This window comes from Buteo buteo, chromosome 11 (genome assembly GCF_964188355.1).
Source record: "Buteo buteo chromosome 11, bButBut1.hap1.1, whole genome shotgun sequence".
Lineage (NCBI taxonomy): Eukaryota > Metazoa > Chordata > Aves > Accipitriformes > Accipitridae > Buteo > Buteo buteo.
The window spans coordinates 5762216-5780860 of record NC_134181.1 but is presented as its reverse complement, the minus strand read 5'-3'; the positions used below and the strand labels follow the sequence as shown (position 1 = coordinate 5780860).

At 41.1% G+C, this 18645-nt stretch overlaps 1 protein-coding gene across 6 annotated transcripts; it reads left to right on the top strand.

Annotated features, from left to right (window-relative positions):
- The first annotated feature begins 726 nt into the window (after window positions 1–726).
- ATMIN (ATM interactor) lies at window positions 727–18118 on the top strand. 6 transcript variants are annotated; one of them, XM_075039957.1, is made up of 6 exons: window positions 2378–4168; window positions 7362–7487; window positions 8455–8654; window positions 9674–11953; window positions 14655–14692; window positions 16161–18118. In XM_075039957.1, the coding sequence occupies exons 1-4, from the start codon at window positions 3842–3844 to the stop codon at window positions 11502–11504; spliced, it is 2484 nt and encodes an 827-aa protein (XP_074896058.1). In that variant the 5' UTR covers window positions 2378–3841; the 3' UTR covers window positions 11505–11953; window positions 14655–14692; window positions 16161–18118. The 6 variants fall into 6 exon arrangements, with proteins under 6 accessions (XP_074896060.1, XP_074896062.1, XP_074896061.1 ...); XM_075039959.1 differs by lacking the exon at window positions 2378–4168 and adding an exon at window positions 727–961 and having other exon boundaries at window positions 14655–18118; XM_075039961.1 differs by lacking the exon at window positions 2378–4168 and adding an exon at window positions 979–999 and having other exon boundaries at window positions 14655–18118.
- The last annotated feature ends 527 nt before the right edge of the window (window positions 18119–18645 follow it).

Genomic DNA, 18645 nt, shown 5'->3' with positions numbered 1-18645 from the left:
CCCCAGTTGAGGGTGGGCTCTGTACCGGTAATGTACATCTTTTCCTTGAACTGACCAAGCTGTAGGGGAAAAAACTCCTGTGTATCATGTCATTGGTTCTTTAAAACGTGATTCTATATCAGTAAATAAAGGCAAAAACACCCGGCGTGGCAGGTGACGGGCAAAGAATGGCACAAGCACTTTCTCACAGGCTCTAGCTCCATGTACTTGCTAATGCAGACACTGTTATTCCCTTGTTTCCCCCCCCTCCTCCCCCTTGTTTCCCCCCCCCCTCCCCCTTGTTTCCCCCCCCTCCTCCCCCTTGTTTCCCCCCCTCCTCCCCCTTGTTTCCCCCCCCTCCTCCCCCTTGTTTCCCCCCCCCTCCTCCCCCTTGTTTCCCCCCCCCTCCTCCCCCTTGTTTCCCCCCCCCTCTCCTCCCCCTTTTTCCCCCCCCCTCCTCCCCCTTTTCCCCCCCCCTCTCCTCCCCCTTTTCCCCCCCCCTCCTCCCCCTTTTCCCCCCCTCCCCCTTTTTCCCCCCCTCTCCTCCCCCTTTTTTCCCCCCTTCTTCTCCCCCTTCCCCCCCCCCCTTTTTTCCCCCCTTTTTTCCCCCCCCGTTTCCTGGCTCGGACCCCCCCCTACCTGCTGGTGGGGGGGCGGGGCCGCGCCACGCGCCTGCTGAATATTCAACAGGGGCGCTGACTGTTGGCGGCCGCCCCCGGAAGTGGAGGGCCGAGCAGCTGACAGCAACATGGCGGCGGCGGCGGCAGCAGCCGGGCGGCGTGGCGGTGGGTTGGGGCGGCCCCCGGCGCCGGCCCCCGTGCCCGTGGGGGACCTGCCGCCCGCCGGGGAGCTGGTACGGCCCTCGGTGACAGAGCTGTCCCAAGTGAGGACCAACATCCTGTGCACGGTGCCCGGTTGCGGCAAGGTCCTGCCCAACAGCCCGGCCCTCAACATGCACCTGAGCAAGGCCCACCCGGTCCAGGTACCGCCGCCGCCGCCCGGACTCGGCCCCGCCGCGCGGTGAGGCGAGGCCCGGCCCCGCCGCCTCCCTCCTGCGAGGCCCGACGGGGGGCTGAGGGGGCTTGGCCGGGGGGGGTGGCGGGGGAGAGGCGGCCCGCCCCTCACCTCACCTCGGTCAGTGGGGCTCTGTAATGGCGCAGCTCCTTCCTCCGCCGCGGGGGCCTGCCGGAGGGCTCCGGCCGGGCCCTGGCGCCTCGGCCTCCTCGCCCGCCTTTGCCCCGCTGCGAGGCCTCGGCCCGGTGCGGCGGGTGAGGGGATCCGTTCCTGCTCGGCGGGAAGGCGAGGCCCCTCGGGGGCCTGCGGCCGCGTACGGGCCCGGGGGGCGGCTGCGGTGTTCGGCTCCGCTGGGGTTTGCTTTGTGGAGCCCAGTAAGGGGGGGGGACGGTATTCCCAGTGGGAACAAGGAAGCGTTTTTCTTGTTTAAATCTCCCCCGCGTGAAAAGCGTGCGCAGGTATGCCTATAAAGGCACGAGTGTGTGCCTGTGCGCGGTCTGGCCAGCTGTATTGAGAATTTCTCTAAAATTACTTCGAGAAAATAACCGGGTTTGGACCACCGTTAAACGTGACTAAGGCGGTTAAAAGTTCTTTGGGACTCAGTTTCTGTTATTTCACTTGCTTATTGCTTATCTTTCTGCAGCGAGGCATTATAGCCCCACTTGTGAGGTGCTATGCAAACATACTGCGTTTCCTACCCTTAGCAGTTGGCAAGCCGTCGTAATCCAAATGCTGAGTGGTGTTGTGCTGGGGTTTTTGTTTGTTTTTTTAAAATGTCTGTGAGCCAAAAAAAACCTAGATGGATGCCATTTTGGAAACAAGCCCTCATTACCATAGTACTGCTGAGAAAACTGCAGCGTGTACTGGGGGGGCGAGGGGGAGCCACAGTTCAGCAAGCATGTATTTGAACGTGGGCCTTTCAGAAAGATATCCTTACTTTTCTCAAAATGATCATGCCAAGTGTGTGAGGTCAAATCCTATTCCTGGAAACCTTCAAGCGCAGCATTCGTAGCTGCGCGCTGATAATGCCGCCCCAGTGGGCAAACAATAAACATCTTTTGTGAAATGGTTAATTACAGGTAATCATTTGTGATGAACAAGAGGCAATAGTCTCAAGCATACTTGCAATCTCCTGTCTCCGATTTGTTTAATTTCCTAATGTGCACTAACAACTTTTCTCTGTGTTGTGTATTATATCTTGCGTGTACGTAGGAGTGGAGGTACAACAGAAGTTGAAAACGTTCGCTCGGGTTCAGCAGACAGTCGTTTCGGTTGTGAGCTTCTGCTCTGAGCATACGCAGCAGCCGGCGAGGACTGCAGCTAGTGGGTTATATAACTGCTGTTCGGGGTATGATGGGTGAGGAAATGTTGCTTTCTCACCAGTTGCCTAGATAGCTGTTAACTATTGATGCCTTGTAGAATTATAACACATTTCATACACCTAATTGCTAAATCTTTTGGTAGCTTGGATAAATACTGAAGCATGGATGGATGGAGACTTTCAGGAACATCTGACTGACTTATTGCAAGGGCATTGTAATTGAGAGTAAAATGTTATCAAGGCTTAAGGGAGGCTAATTTTTCTGTGTTATGTCTTAGATAAAATATCTACAGTATTATGCATGGCTTGAGAATGCATCTTGAATGAAAGGAGAAAGATACGAAGGTAAAAGAGATAAATCTAGGTGGTGTTCCTCTGTTTCTCCAGAAAGAGATGGACTTGGACTAATACTTCAGTGTTAGTATTTCCTTTTAAGAGAGAACTTCCCCAGATAAAAAGAATTTAGTAGGTTGCATTTGTTAGTGAAACATGAGGAATTAGTGAAGAAGAAGCTTTGCAAATGAGTTGGTAAGAAGCTATAGGGGAAGGAGAGAACGTTGTAGTGCTGAAGAGAAGGGAGGTTGAATTGTTTAATTTTCATTAATAAAAGTAGCACCAGTAGGATCTTTTGCTACCAAAAACTAGGAGGTATTGTTGCTGCAGAGGAAGGACATTTATATAGGAAAGCAAGATTACCCTGTAAAAACAGAGTTAAGTGCCACGGTACAAGGTTATAGTCTTGTGAAGTGATAACAAAAAATTTGATCAGTCCTTGTTTGTAACAGAAATAACAGAGATGGGAAACACTTGCAAAAGCTATTTGGTCATAAGTGTATGAGCATTTAGGGTAATGCTGCTGTGAGAAGGGCAGTCCTAAAATATGTCAGAAGGATATTCTCTCACTGCTGTAGGGTAGGAATCTGATTCAAATAAGCTAAAAGGAACCCAGAAGAAGTGTAGAAAAGGGCTATTAAGGGTGGTGAATGGCAAGTATGTCTGACAAAGGGAAATGAGAAGAATTTGGCTTGTTTGGCCTAACAAAAGAAGATATGATGAAGTGTTGGTATATAAACTTTTGTTTTCTGGCTCCTTAGCTTAACTAAGCCAATAAAAAATGAGAACATTGGGTATAAACTGGCACTTTAATATATTAGGCTTGAAATTTTTTTCAGTTCTTTGGTCTTTTGCCTGTATTATTTTGTGGGAAGAAGGGGAAGGCTTCCGTGTAGTTCAGAAATGAAGCTAGAGGAGTTCATGTAAAGAAGAGGATTCTGTAGATTCCTATGATAGCAAGGAGGCTGTAGTCAGTGGTGAGCTGGAAAAGGTAGCTTACCCCTGGGGTCGGTTACCCAAATGCAGATATTACACTACCGCAATAGTTGCTGTAATAAGAATAAATGCCCTTCTCTCTGTATTGGGTTTGTTTGGCAAGGTTTTGGTAGTGGGGGGTCTACAGGGGTGGCTTCTGTGAGAAGCTGCTAGAAACTTCCCCTGTGTCCAGCAGAGCCACTGCCAGCCGGCTCCAAGATGGACCCACCGCTGGCCAAGGCCAAGCCCATCAGCGACAGTGGTAGCGCCTCTGGGAGAACAGGTTTAAGAAGGGGGAAAAAAGTTGCTGTGGCACAAAAACTGCAGCCAGAGAGAGGAGTGAGAACATGTGAGAGAAACAGCCCTGTAGACCCCCAGGTCAGTGAAGAAGGAGGGGCAGGAGGTGCTCCAGGCACCGGAGCAGAGATTCCCCTGCAACCCATGGGGAAGACCATGGTGAGGCAGGCTGTCACCCTGCAACCCGTGGAGGTCCATGATGGAGCAGATCTCTACCTGCAGCCCCGGGAGGACCCCACACCAGAGCAGGTGGGTGTATCTCCCGTGGGAGGGACCCCACTCTGGAGCAGGGGAAGAGTGTGAGGAGTCCTGCTCCTGAGGAGGAAGGAGCGGCAGAGACAACGTGTGATGAACTGATCGTAACCTCCATTCCCCGTCCCCCTGTGCTGCTGGGGTGAGGTTAGGTAGAGAATCCGGGAGTGAAGCTGTGCCCGGGAAGAAGGGAGGGGTAGGGGGAAGGTGTTTTAAGATTTAGTTTTATTTCTCATTACCCTGCTCTGGTTTGATTGCCAATAAATTAAGTTAATTTTCCCTAAGTCACATCTATTTTGCCCATGACAGCAATTGGTTGAGTGATCTCTCTATGTCCTTATCTAGACCCACAAGCCTTTTGTTATATTTTCTCTCCCCTGTCCAGTTGAGGAGGGGGAGTGATAGACTGGCTTTGGTGGGCACCTGGCATCCACCCAGCGTCACCCCGCCATGCTCTCCATGCTATTTAGTAAAGAAATGCATTATTTTCTGCTGCAAAAAAATGTTTTAAATAGTTGGCTACAGTCTACTTAATGTTTTAAATTAATCCTTTGGAGTAAGCCTTTCTGTTACAGGAAAGCAAGACAGCAGTAAGTTCACCTTGACTAAATCAGTAGCAAGGATTGTTACTTTCCATTTTCCAGGTTGTTGCCAGAAGCCCTGTCCAAATGTCAGTATTCCTTAGAATACAAGTGTCTGTGTTGTGAGAAGTTAATTGAACAAATACCTACCAATAATTGTGGTGGGTGGCTATTGTAGAACCATGGGAAGTAAAATCAGACATACAAGGAAAGGACTTGTGAGAACGTCTAAAATACCAGGTTTTTGAGAAGACGTATGTCGTGGTTTAACCAGGACGATGTAAGATCAACCATTTAGAGCCAGGAGGACTTTGAAGATGGTCAAAACAAGGTTACTCTCTGGATGGGCTTACTTATATGTGTAGAGTATCTCTCAACTTGTCACAACAAATTTGTTGTGATCTGTGCCTTGAAAGTCTATGTTCCACCTGTTAAAAAAGGGTCTTACTTGTGTTTATATAACTTTTAAACACTTGATGTTATGCTGTACCCTAGCACTTAAGTAGTTTTAAATAATCTGGCTGTGGTTTACCTGTTAAGTGCCTGGACTTATTTACCATATTGCCCTGTCATTTGTTGGGTTGTGACATTAAATATAACACACTTTGAATACCTTCTTACTTAGGAATAAGTAACTCCAATTGTCACTCACTAAGCATATTGATTTCATCTGCAGTGGGAGAGACCAAATGTAGTTTTGACTTAAAGGCAAATCTTTTTTTTTTTCTGCTAAAGACTTTGAGACTGGCATCTGGTCAGAGTGTGTCTGGGTAAACTCAGGGTTAAAAAGTGTAATTGGGGGTAGCGGGGCTGGAATAAGTAGATTTCGAGTTGTGTTTTGGGCAGTGGGTCTAGGAGGTGCAAAAATAATCACAGTAATTATTCAGCAGAGATAAAACAGGCCTGTTTATGAGCTGTTTGTCCATGGGGACTGCTTTATATAAAGATGCTTAGAAGGTTAAAATGTTACATGAAAAGTCTCTTTTTAGAGAATTATTCCAGGTTTTCTTGATGAAATGGCAGCTGATCATTTTGGTTGAGAGGCTCTAAACTTTGCTTCTTTGAGTATAGTATGTCATTAACAAAAACGAGCATGTGGCAACGTCAGCAAGTAGCAGTGCTGAGTGTGTGGAAACATAACTGAAATATTCCTTGAACGGATTACATTTTACACAGAGTATCTTAGATTGAGAGATGATTTGAGGAAAGACAGAGTCATTGAAGTGTCCCACTCATCTGCTTCATGGTATTCCTGAAGTGCAAATGAAATGAATACTTCAAAAGCAAGGCACGAGTAGCTCAGAACACAGAGTTGTTGGGTTGTGACTAACTGTAGCTAGGAAAGAAGCAAGGGTGTGAGCACGAACCCCTTTGTGTTCTGGCAGCAGAGTACATACTTTCTGTTTGCTTCACATGGGACAACAATTGCACTTTGGATTCTTTATGTTTGGTCTAACCTGTGTAAACATGAAGCAGCTGGAGATCTGCCAGAAGAAGGTAGTTAGGGAGTGACTGGTGTAAAATCAACATTCCGCCACTTACTGTGCTTACCGTCACTGTCATAATGCTAAGGAAAATCAGGTGCAAAGCTCAAACAGGGCATGCTCTGGTAATTCTTCCCTGAATAATCTTCCTGGGGATGCCGTTGTGGACTGCTCTAACTTGCTCTGGGGACTTGGTTGGCCTCCTACTCAGTCTCAGGATGTAAGGAGACTCGCAACTACTCTGAGCATCAGATTTTTAATAGTTCACTTTTGATTTTTTGCTTAGATACAGATGCCTGATGTTTCCATTGAGACTCTTTCAGATAGGATATGTCTAGAGGGATACATCTTGTCTGGTTTCCATGGCTGTGTCCTCAGCAGGAATAGGTTCTGTGTGGTTGAACAATCCCACTAGTGTGTCCTTTTCATATGTATTTTTGAGGTCCTCTTTGAGCAAGTTATGTTGCTTTCTTCTATTGTGTACATGTGATGGTCAGTGAGGCAGATCACATAGAAAAGCACAGATACACCAGTCACTTAATGTTCGGAGGTTCGTAATTAGCATACCAGTTGTTAGTTTCATAGACTTAAGTGAGATTTGGTTTATGATCTGAATTAAGTGGCAGAGTGTACTTGGCATTTTTCATTTTATTACAAGTAAACTCTAAATAGTGCCAACAGAATTCCAACGTCAGGGAAGTGTTGTGTTACACAGTGTGTGACTAATTTTAATGGAGCTTCAAGTAGACTGTGCTACAAAAAAGTAAAACCACGTTGAGTCGGCAGTGCAGTGTAGTATCTGTAGAGAAAGCTTTTTGGCTCAAATAACACAAAAGGCAGTTATAATTGGCTTGGGGCAGCGAGCATCTTGGTAAAAGTAGATAGTATAGTACCACTACTCTGTAGAGCTTGTTGTAATTTCGCTTGGTAATTTTGATGGTATATTTGCAGAGTAGCATGCACATAGGTGAAAAACTCCATTTGAGCTTTCAAAACACTTAGGAAGGTGCCTTCAGCTCATTGAGGTGTGTAAACTCAGTGAGCCAAAGTTGATGTGTATTCTGAATGTTGTCTTTAATATGCAAACCTGTAGAATTGCCAACTTCTTAATTGGTTCTTTTTCAGGATGGAAAACTTAATGCACCAGTAAGGAAGGGTTTGAAAACTTCACAGAAATTCTACTGCTGTCCTATTGAAGGCTGCCCTAGAGGACCAAACAGACCATTTTCCCAATTTTCTCTTGTAAAACAGGTATTCTTATTTCCTAAAGTATTCTTGTACTGATTAGTCCTGACTGTCTCTACTCCTGAGAGTGTACACTTTTGCATTCAGTGATGAGCAAAGCCTCTCAGCACGTATCCAGAAGTTGGAGAACTGTATGCAGAAGCTCCACATGGACATATGGTTAATGAATTTGCATGTTTGCATGTTGATAGTAGAGAACTTGAACCTTTTGATCAGGCAGATGCCAGTATGTTCTGACAGCCTCTCTCCACAAATTAAAAAGATGGGGAAAGATCAAAGAGTGGCAGGGGGGGAAGATCACAGCAGCAACCAATAAAGGTTTAAAATGTGGCTGATGCTTTTAAACTGCTTTTTCAAGTGGTCAAGAATTAAGAGTTTTTCTCTGTTTTAGTATCAAAATGCATGTTTACTAGTTACCTGTTTAAGAAAACATGTAAGATTTGTTTCTGCATGTGTGAGTATAAAAAGCACTCTTCTGCTGTCGGTTACCTGTGATAAGCTGGGGACACCATAGGAGATGAGTGGCCAGAACTTGGTGCTGTAAATGAAAAGGAAAAATCTGGTGTTTTCTCTGAAGTTGACCTGTTTGACTTGACACTATTAGCTCAGTTGTAGATCTTCAGGAGTGTGCACATGTTGCAACATATACTTACTATGCTCTTTGGCAAGATTCATCTATAGATTTATTAATGTCCATAGGAAACCTCCAAGAGCATTAGGACACATAAATGTTTATCTGTGTTTTAATATGCAAATAGCACAAGCAGATTTGCAGATTTTAAATTCTTCCTGTTGGTTTCTTTAAGCTTGTAACTTACTCCTCCTAATAAGACCTTTAAAAAAATTTTAATTCTACTCTTCATTGCTATTTAACAATAACAACAAAAAGCAAATATTACTGTCTTCCCTAAACATGATTTTCTCTTTTTATCTTAGCTGAAGGCTAATGTTTACTTTTTATTGTGTATTCTAGCACTTTATGAAAATGCATGCTGAAAAGAAGCACAAATGTGATAAATGTAGTAACTCCTATGGTACAGAATGGTATTTGAAACGGCATATAGAGGTCTGTGGCAAGACTTTCCAGTGTACTTGTGGGTGCCCTTATGCCAGCAGAACAGCATTACTGTCTCATATTTACAGAACCGGCCATGAAATTCCTGCAGAACACAGGTAAAAGTGAAGCAGTTAAGTAATGATACTTATATTCATCACCAGTTCTGCTGTCTCCCATGTACTGGCTTTTTGTCTCCTTTCTGTTGATTAGATTGGAAATAGGCTCACATTGTTTTAGCTGCAAGGCAGTTTGCAGTTTCTTTGTTCAGTTGCTTTTAGTAATTTCTGTTTTGTTGAAGGCAGTGATGATTGTCTAATTAATAAGATGAGGCTTCCCCACATACAAAAAAAAAGTATTGATGACACTGCACTGCATGGCATAAATGCTAGTGATTCTTGTTGCATCTGCAACAGGTTTGTTTTTTTTTACAGTTCTGTGAGAGTAGAGATGATTTTGAAATGTTTATAGCTTGTAACTGGTGTGGAATGCAGTTCAGTTTATTTTCTTTTATAATAAGTCTAGTCATCTTTGCAAGTATTAGTGGATTCTTTTTTTAAAAAATGCCTATATATGCATGTTTAGATTTATAGTTGTCTTAAATGTGTACATATATTTCAAAATGGGTAATCTGTTTCCTGAGGCCTAGCCTGTCTGTCTTGGAGATTCAACTGCTGCAAAATTAAGTTTTGTGTGAAGGAGTGCTGATTGTATCTTCAGTTTCCATGAGAGACCTTTACCTGTACACTAATTTTAAGAGCGCTGTCCCTTCAATGCTCAGTCTGAGTTAGTATCAAAATAACAAATTAAACATGCCTTCAAATCAGAGTGCTTAATGTACAAGGGGCAAGAAACCATCTAAACTTCTACCTCCATTTAGGAATAGGTCTCCATAAAAGAGGTAACCTTTTTTTTTTCTTTTTTTAAAGAAAAATTTTAAAGAAAAAGAGTGAGGAATGAAATTTTGCAAAACTGAAATTCACGGAGTCTTTTTATGTTTTAATCAGGATTAGTTGTCTTCTCATATCCAACCTCATCTGTGACTTCAGTTTATATTTTCAATGCAATGACTCAAAAGAATGGAAGGCAGATGTTTTGTGCTTGGAAGGAATATAAATTATTGATCTCATGTTCACAGGGATCCTCCTAGTAAGAAAAGGAAAATGGAAACCTCTGTACCTAATCAGCAGTTGGCAGAGAAAGCAAATGAAGCATTCATCAATACACACAATAATAATCCCGGCACTCAGGAATTGGAGTCCTCTGAAGTGAAACTAGTGGCCTCTCTTGAAGGCTCCTGCAGTTCTAACTTCACGAACCAAATGCAGCCAAAATGTACTCCGAAGATGCTTTTACCAAAGCCCAGGGTGGCTTTGGTTAAACTTCCGGTGATGCAGCTTGCTCACTTGCCTATATATGTGTCTGCAACAGACTCTTCTGTCAAACCTGCTGTAGTGGCTGTTGATAATCAAGGTTCAGTTCTAAGTACTGTTCATTTATTGCCTCAATCTATAGGAATTCTGATTCCAGCACTGGAGGCAGAAACACTTGTATTTAAAGATAGTATGCCTGTTTCAAAAGTGACAAATTCTGGTGATCGTGAACCAGTAAGTACTGGTGTACAAGTTGAGTTGGATACGGTTGCATCAAATAACACAGGGCAAGAGCTGGGGAATGTTTGTCACAAGAATAAAATTTCTTCAATAAATATACAGACTGACTTATCTTGTATTTCACAGAACTTTGTACCAGCTGCAGCCTGGACTCCCAATTCTTCTGTATCCTCTTGCTCTCAGACAGATCTGTCATTCAGTTCACAGGTTTCGTTACCTATCAGTGTACAAACACAGACGCTGCTGCCTGCTTCCAAACTGACTTCATCCATAGCTGCTCAGACTGATGCTTTGAGTCAGGTTTGTTTTCCAGCATGCAGCGTTTCTAGAGAGACTCAAACCAGTAGGACACAGGACTCTATTGATGGAAGAGTGCAAATGGACCAGGCTGTAATGTGCAGTGACATCTTTGACAACGTTCATTCATCATATAATGTTTCTACTCACATTCAACTTCCAGAAAACAATTTAATGCCGGCAAATATAGATCAAACCTTGCTGCAAAGGAGTAATGGCAAGAGCCTGAATCAAGATACGGTCAAGTCTGAATCCCTTATCAGCTTCAACACACAGACTAATATACTTCCACCTCAAAATACGACGGATAATCAAACCCAGACAATGGACCTACTAAGTGATTTGGAAAACATCTTTTCAGGAAACATGTCTGGCCAGACACTGGATAATCGTGGCCTTTTGTCTGAGACAAGTTCTAATGCTGACACGCATCTACCATCTGGTCCATCACAGAGCACAGGAATAGACTTTGACATTGAAGAGTTCTTTTCAGCATCCAATATCCAAACCCAGACAGAAGAGAGTGAGCTTGGTACCCTAAACTCTGAGCCAGTTTTGGAGTCACTGGACATTGAAACTCAGACTGATTTCTTATTTTCAGATAGTGCCACTCAATCATATAGCTGCCGAGGAAATTCTAACTTCCTAGGTTTGGAGATGTTTGATACACAGACACAAACAGACTTGAATTTCTTTTTGGACAGTAATACCCATCTGCCTTTAGGAAGTATTCTGAAACAGTCTAGTTTCTCCATGAGTACTGACTCCTCTGATACAGAAACCCAGACGGAAGTATATCCGGCTACTAAAAATATACCTACTCAGAATATTGAAAGCAAAGTCCAGCTCAGTAGTGCTGAAACACAGACTATGGATAGCTGCTTTGAGAATCTAGGGAGTTTATTCCTTACCAGCAATGAGACACAGACAGCAATGGATGACTTTCTTCTGGCTGACTTAGCCTGGAATACAATGGAGTCCCAGTTCAGTTCAGTAGAAACACAGACCTGTGAAGAGCTGTGCTCCTTGTTTCAGAGCTCTGACAAGCCCAGCCATTGAGTACTACATAACATAACTGTTTTCTGTGGTCTGAAATTAAGTTATTGGGGTGAGAGAGATGGCTTGACCAAGTTATCCACTTAGCTTTATTGAATGTAATTATCGTGAGCAGTCAGCCTAAGAGACTTTTCATGCTGAAGGTACTCTACTCAGTATGTAACGCTACATAAGCTATGTGTGTATAAATGGTGGGGAAGGGGGGGCTGTAACATGTTAATGTGCATTTGAACCTTAAAAAAAAAATTGTGGTGCCTATGTTTTTTTCCTCAGACTTCTTTACAAAGCTGATACTGCTTTCAATGAAACGGAAGAACTTTTTAAAGTTGTTCTATATATATCTCTATCTATCTATTCCTGGCTTACGTATGGGGTTCCAATGCGCTGGACCAAAACCCTGACCTGTCCAATTCAGATGCTTCCCTGAACTTACGGGGGAGGATTCTATTAGTGTAAGCTACTTCTGTTTACTTTTTTTAGTAGCTTGTATTTTAAATCCAGCATGAACATAATAAGCCGTATTGTCTTCTTTTACTTTATGCCTTCACAGCTCTTTCTCCTTCATAAGTTGGTATTTTCCAAATACCAGTCCAACACACTAGACACATATAGACTCTTGAATTGTTGAATATATTTATTATTTAAAATATGTGGAAAGCAGTACTTTATGTTTTTTCCCTGAGTGGCACTGGTGCCCTTTTAAGAGTAAGAAGAGAACTTGGAATACATAATTATAGGGAAAATTAGTATGTCATCCTTTTAGCTAGTGTAATGAATGGGACTAACATTTTTAGAGTCTTCAGGAGGGATTTACTTAAATTATTTCTGTCTGTAAGATGCAAATGTTACAATGTGTGTGCCTCAAAGACTGGAAAAATTTTGCTGAAATTCTCCTAGCTTTATTAAGATATAAGTTGAGAAATGTTACAGTGGTTTATACCTCTATTACCTTAACGGAAATCTTTAGAAATGGAAAATTAAATTCTCTAAAATGCTCACTCGCCTAGACTCATGGTTTTGGACTTTCTGCTTCCAAAAACAATTGGAATCTGTACAACAGAGCTGGGAAATCAGCTCACAGAAGCCCTTTCAGAACAGCTGTATCTTGCTTTTGCACGTTGATCTGCAGCCTTCAGTTCCTGCAGCTTTTAGATAGTTTTTCTGAATATAGTCAAATTCAAACTGATTTTTCAGAGAAGAAACATGGGACCTGTTGGAATTTTTTTTTAATGTTCATCTTGCCCCTCATAACATTATTTGCAGTATTTTTCATTTGCATAAGAAAAAATGAAGCCAGTTGTGAATGTATGTTGGAATTTGGCCTTAACTAATTTTTATCTCTTACTATAATACCTGCAAAACATAGGCCTCTGGTTTTCTCCTGGGCAGGTTTTAGTTTCTGTTACCTTAAATGAAGAGAGAAACCTCTTCATGTCAAGTTCCTGGGCATGTAACAGACTTTACTCCTCCCTTGTGAGAGGAGAAGTATTGGCTGCATATTTACTAGGCAGCCCATCAGTAAATGTATGTCTAAGCCTTAGTTTTTGAAGACTTGCTATGCTTTGTGCTTCATATCCTCAACTCAAGGATGTGGGAGTTGTTACTCATACACTGTAGGCAGCTTGTTTTGTTGAAAATGAGCAGTACCTTTTTCTTTTTTTTTTTTTTTTTTTTTTGTCTCTTCCTACCACTCTCTGATGCTGTAGTTAACACACTAATATGGTAAGCATCTCCACTTTTACTGGAAATAATCTCTAGATTAAGCCTGAAACTCGTATTTTCCTCCTAAAAAAACTCCTGAAACTACAGCTGTGCTGCCTGTTTTAACTTTTCAACATTTCTAGGTGCGAATTCAGACACTTCCAGTCTTTGGCTGAAGAGACTGCAGAAAGGAATCTTGCAGTTCCCCCCAGGAGTACAGTAATTCTGCTTTGGGGAAAGTCCCCCCAGGTTTCACAATGCCTAGAGTTCTTATCTTAAAGGTGGGATATATTAAAAAAAGGCAGGCATCGCTTGTAATTCTGTTCTTCTGAAGATATGACTGATTCATACTTACCTGCCTACTTTGAAATTGGGAAATAAATGACAAAATTGCGTTATTTTATTCTATTGCAGTATTCTTCCAGTAATGTTGCATCTTTAGATTTTAAAGAGTTTTTCCTTCTCCTTTCTTCCCCCTGGCTGAAATACCAGAGAACATTTCTTCATATGTGGGCTTCTGTGTTTCCCATGTGCAAGTTGTCTGTACTGATGCAGCAAAGAGAAGCAGTTGCTATAAATCTGGTTGGGGAAAACTGCATTCTCCGCAGCTGTAGGAGGCAGAAGTGAGAAACTGTTCATTACCTATCAATTTAGAAAGTCGGTCTTTTTTCTGCAAGAGAAGGAATCTTAGGTGATGAGGAGCAGAATTACAGAAGGCTTTGAATTGCAGCTATCTGAGAGACCAGCCAGCATTTAAAGAACTTTGAAACTGATTTACAAATCACAGTGAGAATTGCCATGTTCTTACGGTGTAAGCCAAAGCTCTTAACATCACTGACTATCAGAAAAAAACTAAGGTGTGGATGCAATCTTACAATGTAATGGCTATTTATTGTACCTTGTAATTAAAAGTATTTGAGCTCTGTGTGTTTTATTAGAACATGCAAATACCATTCCCTTCCCTCATACTATGGGTTTAAAATAGTTTGAACTTTAATTAGGCAAACACAGTGCTACAACATAAAATTATTTTATTGAAAGTTCATCATTAAGAAATTATTAAATATGTCTTTGTTGTCTTGGGGAAGTGTCTCATTCTGACCAAAATTAACTTCTTTCTTCACAAATTTGATTCTCCCTAAATTATTCCTGAAAGCCGGAAACAGGTTTGTATCCTATGTTGCTGGCATATGTCACTCAGCTTGACAATTTATTAAGTATTTTTGTGAAAATGTGAAGACTGCAACCAGTCTTCATAGTTTGTTGAATCCCACAGTAAACCTAAGGAAACCTGATCTGAAATACTGTTGCTGAATATTACAAATTCTTCACATTTGAACAAGTTCTTTAAAATGGCTGATTTTCTGGTTTGGCTGTTGTTTTAAAAATAAACTTCAGTCAGAACTATTTCTTGGTAGTACTAAAGTTATACTTATCTCCCTTTTTCTGCAGTTTGTCTCTGATTTGATTTTCAAGGCACTGTCTCTATTGTAAGTATTGGTCAGCAGTGACTTACTACTTTGCTTACTCTTTTGTATCCTCTACTGCCATTTGAACTGCTATACAAAAAGTAACATCAGATTCTCTATAGCCTCTTAGCACAAATATTTATCTGGAAGTGATACTAATGTTACTTGTACTTGCTCTTTGCATTTCCTGCTTAATTCTGTTATGCTGTGATTGCTGGATCTTGATCTGGATGCCTGTGTAATGCTACTCTAAAATTGAATTAGTGGTTTTCTAGTTTCACTTGAGCTTTTCTTTAGTATATAAAAAATCCAAAAAATGAAACAGCAAATATGTTCTATGAGAACATAAGCACAAAACAGCTGAAAACTGAGAGGTCTGTCTTGTTGCCTTCCATGTTCATTTGTCACAATGCTAAAAGTTTGTACGACAGTACATGTAAGTTTCTTCTACTTTTGGCTTTATTTGCATCTATTTCCACTAATACCCTTGTAAATACTTCTTTCTGCTTTGGGTAGGGAGGGAATCGTCCCCGAACTCTTCATGGCAGCCTAGAGAAATTGGTAGTTTAAAGGCAGAGTTTACTAATGCTATGTATTCTTAGCTATGCAAAGCTGCTTGTGTCTAGAAAATTTTCACTTCCAAAGGATATGAGATCTTAAAAAAATACATACATACTTGCAGCTGTAAATTAAACAGCTGTAAAACAAGCCTTGTGAGACCTCGTCTAGTTTTGAACAATTCAATCAGTGTCTGTAACTTAATGTATGTGACTAACACTTTTTACAAATTTCCATTCCAAGGCGCATATGCAGTCATTTTTTCTGTAGAAAACAAAAGGCTGAATTTCCCTGTTAGTCATATGTACCTTGATTGTGTAGAGGCAACAGAACAAAGAAAGATGACTGCCTTCCAGTGTTTTAAATCCTTATCCTGCTAACACATGCTCATGTGCTTAGTCAGGTCAGAATTGATATTTTTTGTGAGGCTGGGCAGAGATGTAAGTGTTGGCAGGATTGGGATCTTAGGGGTTTTCTAATAGCCTTTCAAATATAGGGTAAGTCAATAGGACTAATACATACTGAATCAACATAGGGTGCTCAACTTGCAAAAGACTATGTTACTGAAATGACAACTGTGAGGTGAACCAAATGTACTTGCCTTTATCATTAAGGCTGTACAGCTTCCTTTGCTTTAATATGTTTCTGACGTATTACTTTTTTAAACATGATATTAATATACAATTTCCTGTTCCAAACACATTCACACCAAAATGTGGTTAATATTCTGGGTTGTGCAAGCTTTTTCATTCATGTTTGGTTTAAGGTGCTGCTATGCTTGTGTTCCTAGTAGAATAGGCCTACTGTAAACAGACTTCCATTAATAACTTTATATGAACACTATGAGGATAGGGTTGTTTAATGGTAGCAAACTTCAATGCATGGTGCAAACATGCATCTTCTGTTTCTTTTGCTGTTGTTTTTTTAACAGTTGATGTGAATTTAAATGTGTGCTAGAAGGATCTGCTGCTTAGAGCATGACTGAATTTTCTTGTTTAAAATGCCATTGCTATGCAATGAACAGAATCAAGGAACTACATCATTCAACTCTGCATTGCCTCGCAGTCAGATTGAGGGTATGTTTGTACTTGCGCGCGTGACTCTTCCGCTTCACTGAAAATGTAACTGGACAGCCTAAAACAGTGGAAACTCCTGAAGGAACTGCTGAGTTAAATAACAGAAGTCCTCTACTTCTGATTCTTTTTCATGTACTGGCTTTACAGCAGTATCATCAACATAACTAGCAATGGAATATAATAGATGACTTGTGATGATGTAAACTATACATTTCACAACAACTAATGCTTTACATGCATGTTTCAAGCACTTGCATGCAGAGCTAGATTGACAGTACTTCTATCTACAGATATCTGCAAGTGCATCTATGATAAAGCTCGATATGAAAGCCATATTTTTTTCAGCTTACAGAATTCAACACCTGATTATGATCTAATTTAAACTTGTAACTATTTGGAATGGATGAGTAATAAACCTCATGGGCGAGTCTTTCCCAAAGCATGTGTGAGTTAATCTTAATAAGGCTGAGAAATGTCCTTAAAATATTTTTCTTCTCATCACTGGTGGGATTTTGATCTAGTGGACAAATTTAGTTTTCAAAGGATGTCCATGTTTAATTCTTGCTATTTAAGCCAGTAAAGTTGCAATGAACAGGCAAAGGCAAGCATTCATTTTTTAGGCCTATTTTACAAGTGACAATCCCAAAGAAGGAATGTTGTCCTAGTAATTGTGAAACTTTTAAGTATATTAATGCATGCAGAGAAAACCTTGTGCCAAAATACTGTTTCATATTTCCCTCTGTTGGAAACTGAAGTGTTACACAAAGCTACTAGTAAGTTATTCACTAGTATTGAAAATGAAGCACTTATTTAGTCCTGTAAATTATACATATTTTGGAATAAAGTTAACTTCAATCGACTTTTGCCTTCTGTTTTAATGGCTGTGATTTCATCCCTGCAGAAGCATGGGTGGGGTATTCAGTGCCTATTGGCAAGTACCAGCTTAACATCTTACCTCTTGACAGCTAGGTGTCTTTTGAATTGGTAGAGTTTTTGTATATTAAAACTATCTTACAATGTCAGTCCTTGATCTCAAGAGGTGGCAAAAGTTTTCCAGTGTAGTCCTACTTTTCAGTGAATCCTAGGAAGCTTAAACTCACAACACAAATGTAATCAGAAGGTCAAGGTGCTACATTTCATAAAAGTGAAACAAATTTATTTGAGAGGTTCTCTGCTGTAAGTGAGTCTATGCATAGACTTTCACGCGCAATCTGATGCATACAGGCAGTGCCGGATTCTTCTGACCAGCAGCATCCAGGCTGGCTGCACTAGTGGTGCTCCATCTCAAACCTCTCAGCAGTGCATGCAAAATTTAATCTTTAATTACCTTGTATGCACAATGGAATACCTCTACAGTTTCAGCTCACTGACAGATGCCTTTCTTCTACAACAGATTCAGGACAGAAGGATTACTTCGCATTCTTCCTCTACCTTACCATCCACCCCTCCTGTAATTTTCAGGATTTCTAGAGTCATAAGTAACATCAAGTACAAACTCAGCTGCATTATGATGATTAGCTTTCAAAGTATTCTACTAGAAAATTACAGTCCTCTCTAACAGCTTATATTATTTTGCAATATATTTTATATAACTGAGAAAATAATTTTTGCCACTACGAATATTTTTTTTTAAAAAAAGCTACAGTAGGTTGATTTGGAATATGGATCATACTTTGTCCCTTTTCTTCCTGTAGAGTTCCCATGCTTGGTAATGATCCCACTATTTTCCCTTAGTTGTAGGATAAAACGTTGATTTCTCCTGTTACCTGTATATCTTGTTTATGTAATTCAGAGTAGGTAACGAGCAGATGCTCCTTGACTGAAAGTTCATCTGTACTATTACATCAGGTATAGTCACCAATGATGCATTCTTTGACTATCATCCTACTCTGAGGTAAGTATGCAGAAGGGCAGCATTAGCCCTAGTGCTAGCAAAATATGGAAGGTATTTCCAGAGGGGAGTATGTCATAAGTATCTAGAAACTAAATACCTGTTCAGAGCATTTAAAATTATGAAAGAGTCAAATATATAAGATGCTGACTATCCTTTTAGGAATAATAGCCCTATTCCTATCGTAGGCATGATTCTGCTTAGTTTAGGCTGTTATTTCAGGCTTTTCTTTATTCAGAACAGATTTGGCCCATGGACAAAGTCAGATACTTTGACAGGCTGATCCTCATGAAACTTCACAAATGGTAGACAGTCTAAAAGGCAGAACAAACTTTAAGTCTTGATTGAGAACAGATTTAGAAGATGATAATGGCTGGTTGGAAATCAGGGAAGCCTCATGTATTTTTTAACTACTTGCTTGTTTGCTGTTGCTGAGAATTCATTTATTC

Coding starts and splice junctions, on each gene's coding strand:
- ATMIN (XM_075039957.1), top strand. CDS start 3,842: ATGGACCCACCGCTGGCCAAGGCCAAGCCCATCAGCGACAGTGGTAGC. Junction 7,488..8,454: donor AATTTTCTCTTGTAAAACAG/GTATTCTTATTT, acceptor TGTGTATTCTAG/CACTTTATGAAAATGCATGC. Junction 8,655..9,673: donor GAAATTCCTGCAGAACACAG/GTAAAAGTGAAG, acceptor TCATGTTCACAG/GGATCCTCCTAGTAAGAAAA.